At 41.4% G+C, this 22,685-nt stretch overlaps 1 protein-coding gene across 1 annotated transcript in view; it reads right to left on the reverse strand.

The window, feature by feature from the left end:
* ube2r2 (ubiquitin-conjugating enzyme E2R 2) overlaps window positions 1-22,685 on the reverse strand; it is a 166,092-nt gene that overhangs the window by 55,683 nt on the left and 87,724 nt on the right. The window contains exon 2 of the mRNA XM_043687701.2: window positions 6,679-6,765. Coding sequence (XP_043543636.1) covers window positions 6,679-6,765 — 87 coding nt within the window. The remainder of the gene's footprint in view (window positions 1-6,678; window positions 6,766-22,685) is intronic.

Raw genomic sequence — 22,685 nt, forward strand, 5'->3', positions numbered from 1 at the left:
CCTGGAAGTCAATAGGGGGATCCTTGTTTTTCCTGTCATGACCACGAATGACCAAGTCCTTAGTACACAGGGAACAGTTGGTAAGTTTGCAAATAATACCAAATGTGGAAGCATTATAAACTGTGAGGAGGTCAATGTAGAACTTCAAAAGGATATTAACAAATTGATGGAGTGGGTGAATAGAGGGTAGATGAATTTCAATGTGAAGAAGTGAGTTGTAGATGGAGCAGATAGATTTGGGCATACGTGTGTATGAGTCGTTAAAAATAAGAGGAGAGGTGCAGGGAGCAGTTAATAAAGCGTGATAAATAAGGCATGGAATACAAGAGCAAGGAGATTATTTCTGAACTTGTAAAAGATTAATTAAACCTTTTAGGCTATGAAGGCATTGGAGAGTGTAGAAGACATGAAAAAGAATGGCTCCAGAACTAAAACACTTCAGTTATCAGGGTAGATTGGAGAAGATGGGAATGTTTTCCTTTGAGCAAAGAAGGCTGAGAAGAGATTTGATGGTTTTAAACTCATGAGGGATATGAACAGAGTTGACAGGGGGAAAATGTTCCACGCAAAGGATTCAAAACTAGGATCACAGATTTCAAATAATTTGCACAAAAAGTGAATGCAATGTCAGAAAAAGCTTGTTTAATATCTAGAGTACATTGCCTGAAAATGTGGTGGAGGCAGGTTTAATTTAAGCATTCAAGAGGCCATGAGTTAACATTTGAATTGAAACAATATGCAAGGTTATGGGGAAATGCAAGAACATGGCCCAAAGTCTACATCTTTTGGAGAGCTGGTACCGATGTGATGGACTAAATAGCCTCTTTCTGCATCACAATTCTATAATTTTGTGAACTTTTGATTTGGCGCCTTTTCAAGGTTTCCAAAAGGCATTTGACGAGTTACATCCTCAAAAGAACTAAGTTTGTCAAATACATTTTCACTCTAACAAGACAAGTTGATTCTATCTGATTGCATTCAGATGTTTTTTGTTAAGTGTTTTATTATCTTCCCAATAATAGCATCTAGCATTTCACTCGTGCAGATTGTAAGCAAACTTCCCTTTCTCTTTTCTGAAATGTATTCAGAAGTGAACATTTATTGCCCATCCCTAATTAGGAGAAAGTGAGGTCTGCAGATGCTGGAGATCAAAGTTGAAACTTTATTGCTGGAACAGCACAGCAGGTCAGGCAGCATCCAGGGAACAGGAGATTCGACGTTTCGGGCACAGGCCCTTCTTCAGGAATCAGGTTCCTGAAGAAGGGCCTGTGCCCGAAACGTCGAATCTCCTGTTCCCTGGATGCTGCCTGACCTGCTGTGCTGTTCCAGCAATAAAGTTTCAACCCCCATCCCTAATTACTCTGTTGAAAGTGGCGATGAGCTGTGACCTTGAACTATTACAGTCCTTGATTTACACACTGTGCCACAGTGTACCAGAATTCCGACTCAGTGGCAATGAAAGATATAGTTTCAAGTCAGGATGGTGAGTGACTTGGAGGGGAGGTCATGTGCTTTACATCTGCTACCCTCGTCTTTCAAAGTGGTAGAGGTCACAGACTGGAAGGTGCTCTCAAAGGAGCATTACCGAGTTACTGTAGTACATCGTATAGATGCTAACACTGTTGCAATTATCCATGAGTGATGAAGGGACTGAAACAAAAAGAAATTTCTGTTGAAGCTCCGGTCTGGCAGCATTTGTGCAAGGAAAGAGATAACACTGAATCTGGCGCCTCTTGATCAGAACTAACAGCAGCTCCAGACAAAATGTCGGAGGGAGAAGAGAGGGGAGAGAGAGAGAGCCAACCTCATCCTAACAGTGAACAACAATTTTGTTCAGTCTTCTCCATTTCTTCTGCTCAGAGGAATCCAAAGGGGCCGGAGTTATGCTTATTTCTTTGTGGGGTACATGAAACATTTCTTCTTCCAATCTTACTCCAGCCCGTCACCAAAACTTCCTCCAGTACATCAATGACACATAGAAAATAGAACATAGAACAATACAGCACAGAACAGGCCCTTCGGCCCACGATGTTGTGCCGAACTTCTAACCTAGATTAAGTACCCATCCATGTACCTATCCAAATGCCGCTTAAAGGTCGCCAATGATTCCGACTCCACCACTCCCACGGGCAGCGCATTCCATGCCCCCACCACTCTCTGGGTAAAGAACCCACCCCTGACATCTCCCCTATACCTTCCACCCTTCACCTTAAATTTATGTCCCCTTGTAACACTCTGTTGTACCCGGGGAAAAAGTTTCTGACTGTCTACTCTATCTATTCCTCTGATCATCTTATAAACCTCTATCAAGTCACCCCTCATCCTTCGCCGTTCCAACTAGAAAAGGCCGAGAACTCTCAACCTATCCTCGTACGACTTCCTCTCCATTCCAGGCAACATCCTGGTAAATCTTCTCTGCACCCTCTCCAAAGCTTCCACATCTTTCCTATAGTGAGGCGACCAGAACTGCACACAGTACTCCAACTGTGGCCTAACCAAAGTCCTGTACAGCTGCAACATCACTTCACGACTCTTGAATTCAATCCCTCTGCTAATGAACGATAATACTCCATAGGCCTTCTTACAAACTCTATCCACCTGAGTGGCAACCTTCAAAGATCTATGTACATAGACCCCAAGATCCCTCTGTTCCTCCACCTTAGTATTACTTCCTTCTCTCGTTCCACATTGAAAAAAATGTAACAATTTCACTTCCAATTTCCACGCTGCCCTTACCTTCACCTGGTCCATCTCAGACACCTCCCTTCCTTTTTCAACATCTGCTTCGATTTCTGGGGAAAGGGTGGTAGCCGATATCCACTGTAAACCCACCAACTCCCACAGTTATGTTGATTTGACAATTCATACCCTATTTTTTGTTCTAACTTCACCCCATTCTCCTAGTTTCTTTCTCACCGTTGCATCTGTTCTGATGATGCTGTCTTCCACAGGAATCCTCAGAAAGAGCTACCTTTCTCCTCAACCGAGCATTCCCTGCTGCTGTGATCAACAAGGCCCTTAACCTTGTCCGGCCCACCTCCTGCACTTCTGCCCTCACACCTTTTCCTCTTTCCCATAATAACGATAGGGCCCCCTGATCCTCACTCACCATCCCACCAGCTGCTGCATCCAAAGTATTAAAAGTCATCATTTTCATCATTTCACAACCAGATTCTCATACCCGTCGCCTCCCTTGTTAGCATTCCACAGGGATTGCTGCCTCTGGGACACCCTCATCCACTCCTCTTCCATTTCTAACATTTACCCACACCCGCATGGCACCTGCCCTAGCAATCACAGATGTGGTAACTCCTGTCGGTCTACATCCTCCTTTCTCAACTTCCATGGCCCCTGAAAAGAGCTTTCAGATGTAGCAGTGATTTATCTGCACTTCATTCACTCTAGTCGACAATATTTGCTGATCAGTGTGGTTTCATCTCCACTGGGAAGAGAACACACAGACTGGGTGACACTTTTGAAGAACACTTGCATTCTGAGCCAGAGCTTCCAGTTGCCTGCTACTTCAACACAACACTATTCCCACTCCAGCGTTTCTGTTTTGGGCCTGCTGCAATGTTCCAGCAAGCCTCAGCGCAAGCTCAAACAAACAGCATCTCAATTTCCACTTAGGGACCCAGCAGACTTCAGGACTCACTAACTTTAGAGACTCATTACATCCTTCCATGCTTTTTATCCAGTCCTGTTGTGACATGGGTTGCTTTTACAACAGCCAAAACATTTTGACCTACTCTCAGGCCAATTATAGCATTACATGGTTTGCTTTCAGCATAGACCCTTAATCTCTGGTACTCTCAGCTCACATTCCAGTTAGTCAGCTTCTCTTCTGTCCTGGCCTGCCATCCATAATTACTTTGTTTAGCAACCCCTTTCTCATCTCTCTCTGGGTTCCATGACCACCAACCTGCTCCCTTCCCCACCCATTCAACCTTGTCTTCAGCATAAAGACCAGTTTTTCCCAGCTGCCATCAATTTTGATCAAGAGTCACTGAATTCAAAACATGAATTCTGCTTTCGTCCCGGATGCTTCCAGACCTGCTCAGTTTTGAGAGCATTTTTGGTTTTGGTTTCAAATATCCAGCACATGTATTTGGAAAGGCAAGGACTGATTCGGGATAGTCAACATGGCTTTGTGCGTGGGAAATCATGTCTCACAAACTTGATTGAGTTTTTTGAAGAAGTAACAAAGAAGATTGATGAGGGCAGAGCAGTAGATGCGATCTATATGGACTTCAGTAAGGCGTTCAACAAGGTTCCCCATGGCAGACATTAGCAAGGTTAGATCTCATGGAATACAGGGAAAACAAGCCATTTGGATACAGAACTGGCTCAAAGGTAGAAGACAGAGGGTGATGGTGGAGGGTTGTTTTTCAGACTGGAGGCCTGTGACCAGTGGACTGCCACAAGGATCGGTGCAGAGCCCTCTACTTTTTGTCATTTACATAAATGATTTGGATGTGAGCATAAGAGGTATAGTTAGTAAGTTTGTAGATGACACCAAAATTGGAAGTGTAGTAGACAGCAAAGAGGGTTACCTAGATTACAACAGGATCTGGACCAGATGGGTCAATGGGCTGAGAAGTGGCAGATGGAGTTTAATTCAGATAAACGCGAGATGCTGCATTTTGGGAAAGCAAATCTTAGCAGAACTTATACACTTAATGGTAAGGGAATAGGGAGTGTTGCTGAACAAAGAGACCTTGGAGTGCAGTTCATAGCTCCTTGAAAGTGGAATCGCAGTTAGATAGGATAGTGAAGGCGGGGTTTGGTATGCGTTCCTTTATTGGTCAGAGTATTGAGTACAGGAGTTGGGAGGTCATGTTGCGGCTGTACAGGACATTGGTTAGGCCACTGTTGGAATATTGCGTGCAATTCTGGTCTCCTTCCTATCGGAAAGATGTTGTGAAACTTGAAAGGGTTCAGAAACGATTTACAAGGATGTTGCCAGTGTTGGAGGATCTGAGCTACAGGGAGAGGCTGAACAGGCTGGGGCTGTTTTCCCTGGAGCATCAGAGGCTGAGGGGTGACCTTATAGAGGTTTACAAAATTATGAGGGGCATGTATAGGGTAAATAGGCAAAGTCTTTTCCCTGGGGTCAGGGAGTCCAGAACTAGAGGGCATAGGTTTAGGGTGAGAGGGGAAAGATATAAAGAGAGACCTAAGGGACAACCTTTTCACACAGAGGGTGGTACGTGTATGGAATGAGCTGCCAGAGGATGTGGTGGAGGCTGGTACAATTGCAACATTTATGAGGCATTTGGATGGGTATATGAATAGGAAGGGTTTGGAGGGATATGGGCCAGGAGCTGGCAGGTTGGACTAGATTGGGTTGGGATATCTGGTCGGCATGGATGGGTTGGACCGAAGGGTCTGTTTCCATGCAGTACATCCCTATGACTCTATGATGACATGCAGTTCTTGGTTTTATTTTGTTGAAAGGAGTGAATATTGAAAGTTATGTTAAATGTATCATTCAAGTGGTGTGCCCAAGATGGTGTCAAGCTTGTGTCATTGGAACGGCATTCATCCAGAGGATTCCCATCTTATGACATGTAGACGATACACTAATTGGGCAGACTGGAGAAGAATACTGCAGATTTGCGAGCTTTTCTCCTTTTTTTCCTACTTTTGTAGCCACAGTATTCATGTGGATCATCCAATTTAGTCACTGGTCAATGGCAACCACCAGATGTTGATAGATGGGATTCAGCGATAATGATTCCATTGAATGTCAAGAGGCAATGGTTAGATTTCTGCCTTGAGATATATGGTGCAAATGGATATCTTCTGTTTAAGTACCTGAGGAGTGGTGGATTGCATGCAATCACCAACAGAACTGTGAACATTCCCACTTCTGACTACATGGTGGATGGAAGCAGTTGAAGATGGGTGGGCACAGGATATTACACTGAGGAACTTCGATGATTTATTCTTCCCAATTCCCTTTGACTGCAGCTGCTGGGGCTCCTTATAAAGTCACCATAGTTCTAGGGGACCACAGGGCTGCTCTCCAATTAGAGAGAGATGACTGGTGATGGTTTAACCTCGGGGGTCACCACACCTCAGGCAAGGGAAGAGGTTGAGGGCATGGGATCTTCATGGTAACCTCAGCAACATGGTCTCATACATTTAACAATTTCAACCATTGTATCACACTGGTCAATGTGTTGCACTCCCTTCTAGGGCTGATATATTCTACCAGAGGGATCAGAATTTCAGATGGGATCTAAACAGAGTTCTGCACAGCAGTTAACAAACTTCCAGTTTTTTGGATTCCAGCCATGAAATAAAGGCCATCAGCCCTTTTAATTATTTCTATCCATTAATACTTTTTGTAATTTCTGTAATTAAACCTCTATCTCTCTGCCAATGAATAGCAGGTTCTCAAGCTAATGATCTGAAACATTAATTCTGTTTCTCTTTGCACAGATACTGCCAGACTTGAAGTATTTCAATCAATTTCTTTCTTTTTATTCAAGTTTAAGCATAGGCAGCATTTTGCTGAGAGAAACAGCAGCCCTGGTGATAACTGAACGAAACAACGAAATACATTTTCTTTTAAAAATGGCAAATTTTAAACAAAGCCATCAGCTTCTGGTCATTTCAAATACACATTTAAAAATTCAAGAAACATCAATTTATAACTTTATAAAAACTTACCTCATAAATATTTGGGTGCCACATTTTTGTCAGAAATCTGAAGGTAGGTGGAGAATATGGATAATCTATTGGGAATTTCAGATGAGCCTAAGAAAAAATAAAAGACAAGGTCAAAATATACTCCTTTTAAACTAGCTAGAGTACATTAACTCAGCAGAGAACCAAGGTTTGAGATAAAATTAAATCACAACTTGATAGACATAAGCAATATATTCAAAATAAAGAAAATTATGTCACTGAAGAGTGACAAATCTCCAAGTATCAGATAGTTTCCATTTAAAGGAAGGAGGTGAGAAAACTGCCAATGGTCTAACAATACTCCTCTGAAGCTCTCTTAAATCAGGAACCATTTCTTTTGATGTTACTTGGCCTTTTAAGGTAGATGAGATGGGGTAAACAGAGAATTAGAGCTCCGGAGGGAGTGCATCATAAATTGACCAGATTAATACCTGAGCTTGGAAGAGGGAGTCGAAGGGTGGGTCAGTAAATTTGCAGATGATACGAAGTTTGGTGGAGTTGTGGATAGTGAGGAGAGCTGTTGTCGGCTGCAAAAGGACTTAGATATGATGCAGAGCTGGGCTGAGGAGTGGCAGATGGAGTTCAACCCTGTCAAGTGTGAGGTTGTCCATTTTGGAAGGACAAATAAGAATGCGGAATACAGGGTTAACGGTAGGGTTCTTAGTAAGGTGGGGGAGCAGAGGGATCTTGAGGTCTATGTTCATAGATCTTTGAAAGTTGCCACTCAGGTAGATAGAGCTTGTAAGAAGGCCTATGGTGTATTAGCGTTCATTAGCAGAGGGATTGAATTCAAGAGTCGTGAAGTGATGTTGCAGCTGTACAGGACCTTGGTTAGGCCACATTTGGAGTACAGATCTGCATCATATCTAAGTGCAGTTCTGGTCGCCTCACTTTAGGAAAGATATGGAAGCTTTGGAGAGGGTGCAGAGAAGATTTACCAGGATGTTGCTTGGAATGGAGAATAGGTCGTACGAGGATAGGTTGAGAGTGCTAGGCCTTTTCTCATTGGAACGGTGAAGGATGAGGGGTGACTTGATAGAGGTTTATAAGATGATCAGAGGAATAGATAGAGTAGACAGTCAGAAACTTTTTCCCCGGGTACAACAGAGTGTTACAAGGGGGACATAAATTTAAGGTGAAGGTGGAAGGTATGGGGGGATGTCAGGGGTAGGTTCTTTACCCAGAGAGTGGTGGGGGCATGGAATGCGCTGCCTGTGGGAGTGGCAGAGTCAAAATCATTGGTGACCTTTAAGCGGCAATTGGATAGGTACATGGATGGGTGCTTAAGCTAGGACAAATGTTCGGCACAACATCGTGGGCCGAAGGGCCTGTTCTGTGCTGTATTGCTCTATGTTCTTAGCTCCAAACATTAAATTACAAGGAGATATTGCACAAAATGATTTGCATTCTCAGGCACTTGGTAATAAAGGAGTGATTTGATTAAAATTTTCAAGATATCGGGGAGAAACATAGTAGGTAAACAGAAATATTCCCATACGTTCCTTACTTAAAAGGTAGGTACTTGATCTTGGGAGCCCAGTTTTATTAGTGGTTTAGTTTGCAAACAGGTCAAAATGGTCAGGAAAATTGGAAACGGTTATAAAATAACAAATTGTGTGTGTACGGTAAGACGAAGCTATTGGTAATTGCGCTGATATTTAATTACATTTGAACTGAAACAGTATTCTATCCATTTATCTTTTAAATTATTTGATAGTTATAGGGGATGACATGTAATCTCAGCCAATTGGTCCTTCTTTTGATTTCATTGACCAGATGACATATCTGGTCTCTTGGACTTCGAATAGATAGAAGCAGCATTTCAAATCAGTGTAGATACATATTACTAATTGATGAGTTTACAAAATTGCCTACATTTTACCATTGCAGCTTCTAGCAAGGTTTCCAAACAGTGAAAACCATTCCTGGGTTTGCAGTTCAAATATTTCAGGGGCCCCAAGATTGAGGACAGCGTTGGTAATGGTCAAGTGGAAACTCTGGTCAGGATGCAAATTACTTCCCCTGAACAGTTTAAACACAGGACTGATAGTCAGTACTCTAAATTGGCCAATCAGCTCAACATTATGATTAGCTAAATGGGGAAGTCATGCTTGGAATGAAGCAACTATTAACACATTGTTGGAGGTATTCTGAATATCTACAGTGATGAATAGCAGGTTATGGGATCAGCACCAAAATGTAATTACACACACAGTCGCGATTCTCAGCACTGAGACCTCACAGTCTTCAAAACACATTGAGAAAGTGTGAAGAGAAACTAGATGAAGATTGTTGGAGTTTGTGATTTTTTTTTGCCAAAACGCGTGATTAAGGCAGTGAACATTTGATTTTTGTTCAAAGGCAAAATGTCATATTTGAAGTTGTGAGAAAGTATCCAGGATTAGCAATTAGAAGTTGAGCTTTGCTAACTTATTTGAGTACCATTAATTCTGAACTCAAGGATATTCACATACAGCAATTCCAGCATGGAGTCAAACCTGAGAACTTACAGGTCTGCGAGACATTTTACATAAGCCTACAGAAGGGCATAAAAGATACCTTACTAAATGGTCAAGCATTTTAAACAGCATCTTAAGTGAGCAAAGAAAAGTAAAGAAGTGAAGAGGAAATGCTAAAGCTTAAAACCAACAACACACTCGATAATGATGGGCCAATTAAAATCAATGATGCTCAAAAGGCCAGAACTAGGATAGCACAGATGTCCAGAGGCTTATGCAACTGGATTAAATTACAGAACTTTGGAAGGGTGAGATCATAGAGGAACTTAAAACAAGACAAAAAATTTAAAGTCAAAACATTGTTTATTTAGGAGCAAATGTAGGTCGCAGAGCACAGTTGAATAGGTCATGGGTAGGTTAGTATATGGATGATTCTGGATTAGTGGTGCTGGAAGAGCACAGCAGTTCAGGCAGCATCCAAGGAGCAGTAAAATCGACATTTTGGGCAAAAGCCCTTCATCAGGAATAAAGCTGACCCTAAATTGAAAAGGGCAGAATCAGGTGGTGTTATGGAAATGGAAGTAGGTGGTTGCCATAATTGTCAAAAATACATTCCAAAGTCAAAAAAGATACAGAGTGCGACCAGTCTGGTTCAGCATCAGACAGTTGTCAAAAATATGGAATCTGTGGTTGGAGAAAACAGTTTGCAATGTGAATCAATGACCGTGGATTTTCTGGATACAATTGATTGGACAGATAAAATCAGGTGAGTACAAATCATCCACTTAAGAGTTCCCTTTCTCAAAAGTTTACAATTCTGACTAGATTCGATAAACTTGTAGAAAGAAGTTTTGAATAAAGATATTGCATCAAATCAGTTCTTAAACTTCCATGGTCATTAAAGGATAAATTACAGTTGGCAAAAATCTTCTACAATTACCGTGCCTTCACAAGTTTATTTACAACAGAAGGCGCTCTTACAGTACAGGTCTGTTGCAGAGAAAGACTTAAGTGGTTCTACAGCACTGGAAAATACTTCTACGCTGATAGATTAGTTTCAGCAAGTGCCACTGCCTGACAGAGATAGCTTGTTCTAATCACACTTTTCCAGTGCAGCTGAGAGAAATGTCAGCTGACCTATTCTAAATGGGCACACTAACAAATTGGCCTTTTCACAGCTTCAACTCAGTCTGTCACAAGAGTACTCAAAATGTGCAATTGAATTATGTCCTTGCGTACTTTACTGACTTTATATTGCAAGTATTTATAACTACATTCTATTAGTTTTATCCTCAAATGTCTCCCCTGTCTAGAGTGATGACTCATACTCAGGTATGTTTCCTTAAGTGCTCGTGTTGCTCTTGTATGTCAGCCACCAGCCAAATACTTCCATGGATGAATGTGGGTCCAACAATACTCAAGCAGCTCAAAAAGCATCCAAGACAAAAGGAGCCCAATCAACTAGTGTGCCATCCACTGTCTCTCAGTTGCTGAAGAATGCTCCACATCGAAGATAAACTGCAGCAACTTCCCACAGGTACACTCTACTGTAACTTTCACACTGGCTACCTCTTAGCATCTTGTAGAACAGCAGAATCATAGCAACGTGACCTGTAAAGTTCCATTCCAAATCTATCATTACCTGAACTTGGAACAATACTGCCATTCACCTACTGTTACTGAGAACTCCCTCCCTGACAGTGCCACGTGTGTTTTGAGGTAGCGTCTTACCAAAAAGCTCTCGAAGACAACTGGGGACAAGCAATAAATACTGGTGTTGCTTATTCACATCCACAATAGAACAAAAACATGCTCCTTGTAAAGATATCAATAACCAAAGTAATATTTGATCACAGCAGCTATCATGACTGCCGGGAGCAGGGGGTGGAAATTCAGTCAGCTCCCATCACATATATGAGGATTACTTGGTTCATTTTCAACATCTGGGTCATGCTAGTAAGGCTTCATTTACTACCATCTGAGCTGTGATGTTGGGACTTAGTGTCGAAATTGCAACTGCTTTGAACAAACTCAACGGTTTCATGAGCCATTCCAGAAGGCATCAAGGGTGCATATAATGTTACACAGTCGGCCACATCACATGAAAGTATAATATTAAAGAGTTAATTTGCTCTGCCGACTGCAGGAAATTGGCTGTCCTGAGGCTAGGGTAGGAAGCCTCTGTTCTACAGGTAGAATGCAAGTGAACTTACATTCCCATCCTTTGCCATTCAGATCCATTTACATGGCCATCTCCTATTATTCAGAGATAATATATAACTGCATCAACATCCTATTCAAAATCAATAAGAACAGTACAGTTGGAATTTTGACTAGTTCCTGTAGTTAAAAAATGATTTGCAACAGATTTGACCATTGAGGAATGATTTACATTATATTGTTTCTGGAGATGATTAGGTCACTGCATTGTCTTGAGTGGCATGTGACTGTGAAGGAGTGACTGGGGGTTGTCGTGTGAGCATTACTGACTGTGATGTAAAAATTGAGTGTAAAGGAAGAACTGTTTCCTTTGTTCAGAGAAACCCCTCAACGCGCTTCTCAAGCATGGCGAAGAATGTTAAGAGTTTCTCCACAACTTGTACTTGCTTAATAAAATTTTGGTTGTTCATAGAAGTCAGCATCTGCAGTTGAATCAAGTGTGTAACATTCTCAAGAAAAAGAACCTAACAAAAGTGGCAGACCCAAATTTGCTGAGTCTGGCAGATTTTACAATCATTTTCTGCTGGACAATAGCTCACAGATTACCATAAATATTAAAATCAATATGACAGCAAGGTTAAAGTGGGTTTTAAAAAAAACACTGTCCTACCAAGAGCTCAGTAAACAGCGATGTAGAAAAATTCTTCACTAATTTCCTTACCTTAAAAAATAAAAAATATGACTATCGTCCAAAGATCATTATGCAAGTTAGGTGAATTGGCCATGGTAAAATTGCCCCATATTGCCCAGGGATGCGCAGGCTAGGTAGCTTAGTTATGAGCTACAGAGTACAGATCAGATTTCTAATCATTTTGGTCCTTTTGACTCAGTCACATCATGCAGTGCACTCTCAAAAGGGAATAATGATCTTCATTGTAATTTCTACATTCTGAATATTGTGGGATATCACACAATATACCTGAGAAAGCAATTTAAGAAATCATTTGTTGAAGAAAACCTATTCAATTATGAAAAGATGGTTAGAAAGCAAACTTATAACTAAAGAATAACAAAGAGGGGATCAATTTTTTTGTTGGACATCACCAGTTCTCTGTCAAAGTGACATGAACATACCAATTATGCTCAAAAGATCCTGTTTATCCCATTTAGTGCTATCCAATTAAAACAACTTTCCAATAAAACTTGTAAAATTTATCATTTCAACCACTTGGGGACTCACCACCTTTATTGCGAGCCATCTCTACTTGAGAGCAACTTTCACCAATCAAGGGCAGTGCTAAATATGACCTGACAACTAATTGATAGTACTGCCTAGCAACAGAAACTGCATTTTCATACAGCAAAGCAAGCTGTCAGGCTATTAAAATCACAGCCAGCATCAAGACAAACTGCATAATGACAACCTTGGATCCTGGATAAATGCTGACGTGAACAGCTGGGTGAAGGTTTGTTGATGGACTTGAGGCAGATTGGTCATCAATTCACATGCAAGGCAGCCATTAGTTCCCTTTTTTTCCCCCTGACCTTCATATGTACATATTAAAACAAAACTGAGTAACAGTCAGACAAGCGAATTCTGATAACGAACATGAGAGCATTGCCAGCTAACATGATGCTGTCCACATGCACCTCCCCAATTGTGATTAGCAAACAAGAAGGGCAATCGTGATAGATAATCAATTTTCTAAGCTGGAAATGTGTTGCTGGAAAAGCGCAGCAGGTCAGGCAGCATCCAGGGAACAGGAGAATCGACGTTTCGGGCATAAGCCCTTCTTCAGGAAGGGCTTATGCCCGAAACGTCGATTCTCCTGTTCCCTGGATGCTGCCTGACCTGCTGAGCTTTTCCAGCAACACATTTCCAGCTCTGATCTCCAGCATCTGCAGACCTCACTTTCTCCTCAATCAATTTTCTAACCCAGAGCCAAAGAGCCACAACCTAAAATACGTTGCTTGTCCAGTGGTGATCAGTAACTAAAGAAATTGGAAGAGAAACTTAAAGCTTTCATGCTTGCATGGCTCATCTACTGAGTCAGTAAGCAAGTCTACAATGATTCATATTTCATCCTCTTCCAAGTTATAATGGAAGCATTAAACTTTTGTTTGGGCAAAATTGTAAAAGTAAAACTTTTGAAATACACTCACTGACCAACAGCAGCCATTAAATGACCATCTGCAATAGAGGATCTAACCATTACCCCTTGACATTCAATTACTTTACCATCAACAAAATCCCGATCATGATCATCCTGGGGTTTACTATTGACCAGTAACTAAACTAGGCTAGCCATAAAAATATCACGGTTACAAGATAGTCAGTAGCTAGGAACACTCATCATGCAACTCCTTAAAACCTGCCCAGCATCTAAAAGGCACATATCAGGAGTGGAATACACATCACTTGCAGGTCCAACAACCTAAGAGGCCCACTTGACAGGCATCACATTCACAAACATGCATTCCCTCAACTCCAAAGATGCACTGCAGAAATACATTAATGTTCCCTAATCAAAACCTTCCAAATGCATGACCTCTGCCACCTAGAGGGGCAAAGGCAGCAGATACACATAAACACTATCATCTGCAAGTTTCTCTCCAAGCCACACTCAATCCTGACAGAAAAGTACATTGCAATATCTTCAGTGATGTTCAATCAAAATCCTGAAACTTCCTCCCTAATGTTATTATGGGTTGATGTTCAACAAATGGACCCCAGTGGTTCAAGGTGGCAGCTCACCACATTCTCCAGGGCATTTAGGGATCTGCAATAATTGCTCACCCAGCCAGCAAAGTTCAGAGTGTAGTGCTGGAAAAGCACAGCACATCAGGCAGCATCCGAGGAGCACGATAAGGGCTTATGCCTGAAATGTTGATTCTCCTGCTCTTCGGATGCTGCCTGACCAGCTGTGCTTTTCCAGCACCACACTCTTGACTCTGATCTCCAGCATTTGATTTTCAAACTAAAATTTTGGAATCATAAATAACTACTGTCAGTAAGAGGTTCACATCGTATTCAGAAAAGAAAAAATGGAAAAGCACAGTCAGGTGATTCAAGCTCGGGTTAGTCTATTTTTCTTGTCCACGGAAAAGGAAATGTACAGAGAAAAAGACAAAAGTGTGAGAATGAAAAAGAGAATTAAAGACCTAATGAAAATGATATTATGAGATTATAAAGATTCAGCTACTTACTTTCAAGTACTTTGAGCAAAAGCAAAATGGCAGAAATAAACTTGATTATGTTTTGATGTGAATTTCCAATGATTATCTCATTTGAGAAACACAGAAAATAAGAACAGGAGTAGGCTATTTAGCCATTTGTACCTATTCAATGATTCAAATAATCTTACCCTGTTCCCACTTTTTTCCCATACCCTTTGATCCTTTTAGCTACAAGGACAATATCTAACTGCTTCTTCAAAACATTCAATATTTTGGCTTCAATGGCTTTCTAGGGCAGAGAATTCCACAGGCTCACCACTCAGTGAAGAAATTTCTTATCTCTGCCAAATGGCCCACCCTGTATCCTTAGACCTTGACCATGGTTTGGTGGGGGCGGGGGAGTCACCCCAGTCACTGGGAACATCTTTCCTGCATTTACCATGTCAAGTCCTGGTAAAAATTGTATAGGTTTCTCTGAGATTCTGTCTTATTCTCTTGAAATCAAGTGAATATAGTCCTGGTTGAGAGTGTATTGCTGGAAAAGAACAGGTCAGGCTGCATCTGAGGAGCAGGAGGGAAAAAAAAAATCAACGTTTTTCAGGCCAGAGCCCTTCATCAGGAATATGATGAATCCCTGAATATAGTCCTAACCAATCTAGTCTGGTAAACATTCGTCATGCTCCTTCTATAGGCAGAACATCTGTCCTCAGGTAAGGAGACAAATTGCATTCAATATTCCAGCTGTTTTCACCAAGGCCCGAAACAATGCAGCAAGACATCCGAACTCCTGTACTCAAAACCTATGATAAAGGGCAACATACCATTTGCCTTCTTCTCTGCCTGCTGCACCTGCACCCTTGTAGCAATTGGTGTACAGGGATACCCAGGCATCATTGCACCTCCCCCTTTCCCATTCAATCACCATTCCTTTTTATTGCTACAAGTGAAAACCCTCACACTCATCCACATGACACTTCATCTGCCATGCATTTGTTCACTGACTTAACTCATCCAAATTGAAGAATCTCTGCATCCTCCCCACAGTTCACATCTCAATCAGCTTTCTCACATCTGCATTCTTGGAGATATTACATTTAGCTCCCTATTCTAATTTACAAATGTAAAATTATGAACTGCTGTGGTCCAAACACTGAACCCTCTAGTCCACCACTGATTGCTGGCTTCCACTCAAAATGACCCATTTATTCCTACTGTTTCCTGTCTGCCAGCAGTTCTCTACCCACATCAATACACTATCCCTAATACCCATGCACTTCAAATTTTACATGTTAATTTCACATGTGGGTCCTTACCAAAAACCTTCTGAAAATCAAAATAAAACACATCCACAAGTTCCCTTTTCTATGATTTACATCCCTCAAAATTTCAATAGATTTGTTGAGCAAAGTCAGACAACCCGGACCTACACAGAAAATATGACCTCTGCAAAGCCATCAGGGATAGCAAGAAGCAGTACAAGACCAGGTTAGTGGCCCAAACCAACCATACAGACTCCCAATGCCTGTGGCAACACCTGAACAACATTGTGGGATACAAGATAGCAGACAAAGACACGTCTCTCCCTACTGCTTTCTATGCTTCGTTCAAAGAGAATGCCAGCAGCAAGTCATCACCTGCCTCAACAGCTCCACTGCAGATGTCAGATTGGTCTTCCTAGGGGTCAGAAAAGCCAAGGGAAGCGATGGGCCCAGACAGAATCCTCAGCCGAGCACTAAGATCCTGTGCGGACCAACTGGCGGAGGTGTTCACCAACATCTTCATCCTCTCCTTCCTACAAGCCAAAGTCTTCACCTGCTTCGAGAAGATCATCATCATCCCAATACCTAAGAAAGCTCATGTAACATGCTTTAATGACTACTGTCCAGTGGTTCTGACCTCCATAATCATGAAGAGCTTAGACAGGCTGGTCATGGTCCACACCAACTCTAATCTCCAGGCCTGCTTCAATCCCCTGCAATTTGCATACTTTTGTAACAGGTCCACAGCTGATGCCATATCCTTAGCCCTGCACTAATCCCTGGAACATCTGGACAACAAAGACACCTTTGTCAAACTCCTAATCATTGACTACAGTTCTGCCATCAACACCGTTACCCCCTCCAGACATCTCAAACTTCCGTGACGTAGGTCTCAGCTCCATCCTCTACTAATGGATCCTTAGCAGTCTGACCAAAGATGGCAATCAGTGAAGACAGGGAACTGCACTTCTTCCACAATAACACAAGACTGGACCACCCACAGGGATGCTTTCTCAGCCCATTACTGTACTTCCTATACACCCAATTCCGAATGAACGCCATCTGCAAGTTTGCTGATGACACCATCATGGCGGTTGGATATCAAATAACAATGAGTCAGAATACAGAAGGAGATAGAGAGCTTTGTGATGTGGTGCAATGAGGCCAACCCCTCTCTCAATGTTGGCAAAATTTAAGAACTGATCATTGACTTCAGAAAGAAAAGAGGATAATATGTCACTGTCATCCTTTCCCTAGCTCAATCGAAGCAAAACGCTCAGAGACACAGTATAGTTTTACCTCCATCTTTATTCTGGGCCCTGGAGGGAGAGCGAACGATCGCCCACGTGCACAGAGACATGAGTTCACGGTCTTCTCTGAAACAGCAGTTTCTCAATGAACTATATAGTCATTTTACAGGAAGGAGCATCCACATAAGGAAACATACTTATTAACTGGGTGACTGTTACAATCAGCGAGCATCAACAGTAAAGATTAAGCCATCTGCTGTTACACAAATGAATGTTCTTAGCCTTGCTAACTGGCTTCACATGATGAATACTTTTGACATTACACAATGGATGCTACCTCATCTTATTAAATACCTCTACATACTGAATACGTTTCCACCTTGTTAACCCATTACCCTTGCCTCCAGGAACCCATTGTTAACTCTTAAGTTCTTCTCTGATCTTAGTCATGCTTAGCTGAACCTCTTGTTTCACAAAACTCAGAACTTAACTCTTTCCCGACCTACTTATACCCCATACACATTCATTCCCTTCTTTTATCATTTCATGATAACCACGGAGATGGCACTACCAGTTTTCACAAGACTCTTTGACAGCCAGTGGCTAAACAAGTTACTGACACACAGCATTCAATGATTATAACAACAAAAATTACTAGCCTGTTTCAGTAATTAGAATTTGAAGAATCTTCCCAAGTGGAAAAAAAATTCACCAGTAAATGTCTTAAATCCACAGTCCTTAGTGACCACTCCCTCCAAGTCGTGTGGGAACAAACCAGTTTTCTAAAACCAAATTTCAGTCTATCCTTCTGCATCACTCCACTGAGAAACCTGATTTCTTAGATAAGGGCAGTCAAACACTTCACAAAACCGACAAGACTTCCATCCTTCTGGAAATGCTTTGGATGGAGGATATCAGCGCATCCAGCTGCAGCTGGATAGGTGAACGCAGCATTCTTTGCTGCATCTGCTCCTGCTCTGCTGTTAAATATAACAAAGCCAACTGGCTGCTGTGATGTTGGCTTGATCAGTGAACTTTCACATCTCTTAAATGATTGAAAGGCAAGGTAAAGCTCACGTAGTTTAAGGTCCAGAGGAAGGCCACTGACAAAAAGCGTACTGACCTCTTCACTTTTCATGCTTACGACTGGGGAGCTGATTGGATTAGGTTGTGGAAAGGTGGGTGGTGGCCCAAAGGCATGCTTTACCTGTGAATGGAGAAACTCTGAAGAAGATGTTAACTGCTAAAAGTATCTTTGCATTTCCTCTCTCATCCCTTCCTTGCCCAAGTGCTTATCAGTACGAAGACAGTCACACATTTAACTATACTAAACTGTGTCTGCCTATTTCAGCATTCTCAGAACAGCAAGAAAACACCAAAATGTTTCATGTGCTTAAACAATTAGTTTCAGTTCAGATTTAAATCTCAAACATTCTTGGGAAACAAATGCTGAATATTTTAAAATATGTTCTCCAAATGAAACTTCTCAAATAAAACAATTGGAATTACAGTGGCAACTTTGGTAGAGATCAACATTGCTTGAATTTGCAATATGAAGGTGGCCAATGATGTCTTAACAATAATTAACAGAATTTCAGCAGCTCAATCTCAAGTTCTAATATTCTCTAGAAAATCTTAACAAAACATCAAACTAAAAATGCACTCTTCTTTTTGTGAACATTCTGCATTAAAAACACAGCAAAGACATTGTAATACAAAATTCTCATCTGGCTAAAGCAGGACCACTGACCCAACTGTTGTTTTTTCAACAGGGGGTATTGTTGAATTTCAAACAAATCAGGGCTAAGGCACTCGGTTTACTTTAAGGTAACAAGTTTGTTAATTTTAAAAATGTACAATTTCCATGAGAAACAAAATCTGCCCGACAACACAGTCCAAAAAACACATTGAATTGAAATGCTGATTCAAACAAGGCAAAACAGTTACTGAAGGATTTTCTGAACCTTATTTTAACAAGCCAAAATTTTTAAACATCAAACTTTCAACATGGCACAATTTACATTGAAACTTTCCTTTTTCAAACGAAGTATTAGTACAACCTTAATTTCAGTGCTTTCTCTTTTTTGCATCCTCTCACTGAAATTACACTTAAGAAAAGAGAAAGACCTCGCAGCGGACCACATGGCACCACAACCCAAGCCACTCTCTTCCCCCGGTACAAAGACTCACAGAGCCTCAAATTTCGCCACTCGGGGATTTAAATGCCTTTCTCACTTTACTCCTCACAGGGGCTTTAATCCCACAAACACACAAGCTCGAACCCCAAATAAACACAGAAAGCTCGAACCCCAAATAAACACACAAAGCTCGAACCTCACTTAAATACACAAAGCTCAGCACAGTGCGGAGGACTTGAACCTCAAATCAACCCACCCAGTAGACTTGAACCACAGTACCGTGCAGATGACTCGAACCTCAACCAAACCCACCCCAGGGAACTTGAATCCCTGTACCGCACAAAGGGCTTGAATCTCAATCACACACCTCTCCCCCCCCCCCCCAATGCAACGCAGAGGACTTGAACCTCTGCCTGCTCGCGCTCTCATGAAACGGTCTCTCTCAAGTGACCTAATTAATGTTCGAGGAATCTGTGGAATAGACAGCAATCAAGCAAGGGACCATCTCCAGCACACAGGAATATCAAGAGGGACCAAGGTTTAAACTCTTACCTTGTGAGCCTGTCTGTCTTGAGATACTGGGCGGTTGCTGACACTATCCGATCGTAAGTATCCATTTGGATCCTATAGACTGTGCCAATATGGTTGTCCCATTCTCGCCCCCCCCCCCCCCAAGCAAAATGCTCGGAGGTACAGTATACTTTTACTTCCTTCAACTTTACTATGCGCCCTGGAGGGAGACAGAACAATCACCTATTTGCACAGACAGGAGTTCACTGTCTTCTCTGGAACAGCTGCTTCTCAATGAACTATATAGTCATTTTACAGGAGGGGCATCCAGATAAGGCAACACACATATAGATTCGGTGACCATTACAATCAGCTAGTGTCAATAGTAAAAGATTAAGCCATCTGCTGTTACACAATGAATGTTCTTAACCTTGCTAACCGGCTTCACATAATGAATACTTTTCACCTTGTTAATTGACGTTACATACGGAATGCTACCTCATCCTCTTAAATGGCTCTATATAATGACTGCTTTTCCATCTTGTTAACCCATTACCCTTGCTTCCAGCACCCCATTGTTAACTGTACATTCTTATCTGATCCAATTCATGCTCAGCTGAATCTCGTTTCACAAAACTCAGAGCTTAACTCTTTCCCTGTCTGCTTATACCCTATACACATTCTCACCACCATCTACATCAACAGTGCGGAGGTTGAGATGGTGGACAGTGACAAGTTCCTAGGAGTGATCATAACCGATAACCTGTCCTGGATGTCCCACGTATATATGATGGTCAAGGCAGCACAACAATGCCTCTTCTTCTTCAGGCAACTTAGGAAACTTGGCATGTCCATAAGGACGCTCACCAACTTTTACAGATGCACCATTGAAAGCAGACTGTCTGGGTGCATAACAGCTTGGAATGGTAATTATTCTGCCCAGAACCATAAGAAACTACAGAAGGTTGAGAGCACAGCACAGACCATCACAGAAGCCTTCCATCCATGGTCTCCATTTATACAGGGAGCAAGTGAGGACTGCAGATGCTGGAGATCAGAGCTGAAAATGTGTTGCTGGAAAAGCACAGCAGGTCAGGCAGCATCCAAGATGCAGGAGAATCGACGTTTCGGGCATGAGCCCTTCTCCACTTATACAGCCCATTACCACGGGAAGGCTGCCAACATCAAAGATCCATCACACCCCAACAATATTTTCCTATGTTATGAAGATGTGGGTGTATTGTACCTATGAGGGAATTAAAAGCAAAGCAGAACCACCTGACATAGCACCAAGTGTTCTGAACAAGATATAATGTAACTTTTGGCCGAACAACTCTACCAGCTGGTTGCCTGGAGACAACAAAACAAATTTGCATTAGGTCAATCAGTTTAAATTATACCCTGAAAAATACCAAACTCCAATCAAGTTTGAATTTAGTACATTGACAATATTAAAAGCCAATTACATAATTCGATGCTTTGGGAGTATAAGACCAGGGAAAATTGAACAGTTGGGAAAACTGCCAAGTCACCAGCGTCTGCAGACTGATCAGAGAATAGCTCTCTTAAAAGGTACCTTTATCGATCAGTAACCTGTGAAACAGAAATCCCTAAGAAGAATAAGACAGAGGCGATGGAAGAGAAAATTCGACATCTGGCTGGTTTTGAAAATTTGAACTTTTGGTAAACCTTAATCAGGGGTTTTATTGGACTAGTATTATAAAAAGGGAAAGTAAAAGATAGGTTAGAGGAAGGAGCTGTAAATAGTTGTTAGTTAATTAATCTCTGTTATACTATAAGAAATAAAGTTGTTCATTTTTACTTTAAATACTTCTTAGCCTCTTGAATTTTCAGAGCATCCTGCACTCTATAAATCTTTGTGTTGCTGATTTAAATCAAGCAGGAGTGTTTACCCAGTGTTTTAACACCTACAACCTCTTTTGTCACGCAAAAGATACAGAAGCTTCAACACACGTATCAACAGGGTCAGGAACAGCTTCTTCCCAGCCATTATTAGACTGATGAATGGACTCTCTACCTTAAAATAATGCTGATCTTGCTAATGTTGATCTTGCCTAGCATACACCCTGTACGATGTAACTTGTATGCCTTTGTCTAGTTTTTTTCACCCTATGGTCTGTATGTTCTTACTTACTATGATCTGCCTGTACTGTTTGTAAACAAAGCTTTTCACTGTAATTGGGTACATGTGACAGAAAATAAGATCAAATAAATTAATCAAACCAAATCCATGCTGACACTGTCCAATCCTGTCACTGTTTTCCAAGTGGTCTGCTATTAAATCTTTGAGAATGGTGTCTTGTATTTTCCACACTATCTTTGTTAGGATAACCTGTCTATAATTCCCTGCTTTCTTTCTAACTTTTTTAAATAGTGTGGTTACATTAGCTGCTTTCCAATCCACAAGAACTGTTTCAGAGTCTGTAGAAGTTACTTCCTTTAGTACTCTGGTGTGATATTAAAGAGTTAACTTGCTCAGCTGATCTGCAGGAAATTGGATATCCTGAAACTAGGATGGGATGCTTCTGACTTGCAGATAAATTGTAAGAAATTACATTATCATCTCCTATTGTTCAGAAGCATTTACATGGCCATTTTCTTGCAATTAAAAAGCGTACTTACATTTTCATTCCCTACTAAGAAATCAATAGGAGTATTATACTTGGAATTCTGACTACTCCCTGTAGTTTAAAAATATATAATTCACACCAGATCTGAACATTAAGGGATGATTTTGCACTATATTGTTTCTGGAGGCGAGATGGTCACTGCATTGTGTTTTGAGGTGACTGAGGGTGACTGGGGGTTGTCTTGTGGGCATTACTGACTGCGATTTAAAAGATTTTGTATAAAGGAAGGACTGTTTCCTTTATACAAAAAGATACGCTTCGCAACCATAGTGAAGAGTGTTCAGGGTTTCTCCACAGCTTTTACTATAACGTGCTTAATAACATTTGGTTGTTGTTGACATAAGTTGGCAAATTGCAGTTGCATCAAGTGTGAGAGAATGTCAGG

The sequence above is a fragment of the Chiloscyllium plagiosum genome, unplaced genomic scaffold (assembly GCF_037043375.1).
Source record: "Chiloscyllium plagiosum isolate Xiang-an unplaced genomic scaffold, Cpla_swu_hap1 HiC_scaffold_1, whole genome shotgun sequence".
NCBI classification, from domain to species: domain Eukaryota; kingdom Metazoa; phylum Chordata; class Chondrichthyes; order Orectolobiformes; family Hemiscylliidae; genus Chiloscyllium; species Chiloscyllium plagiosum.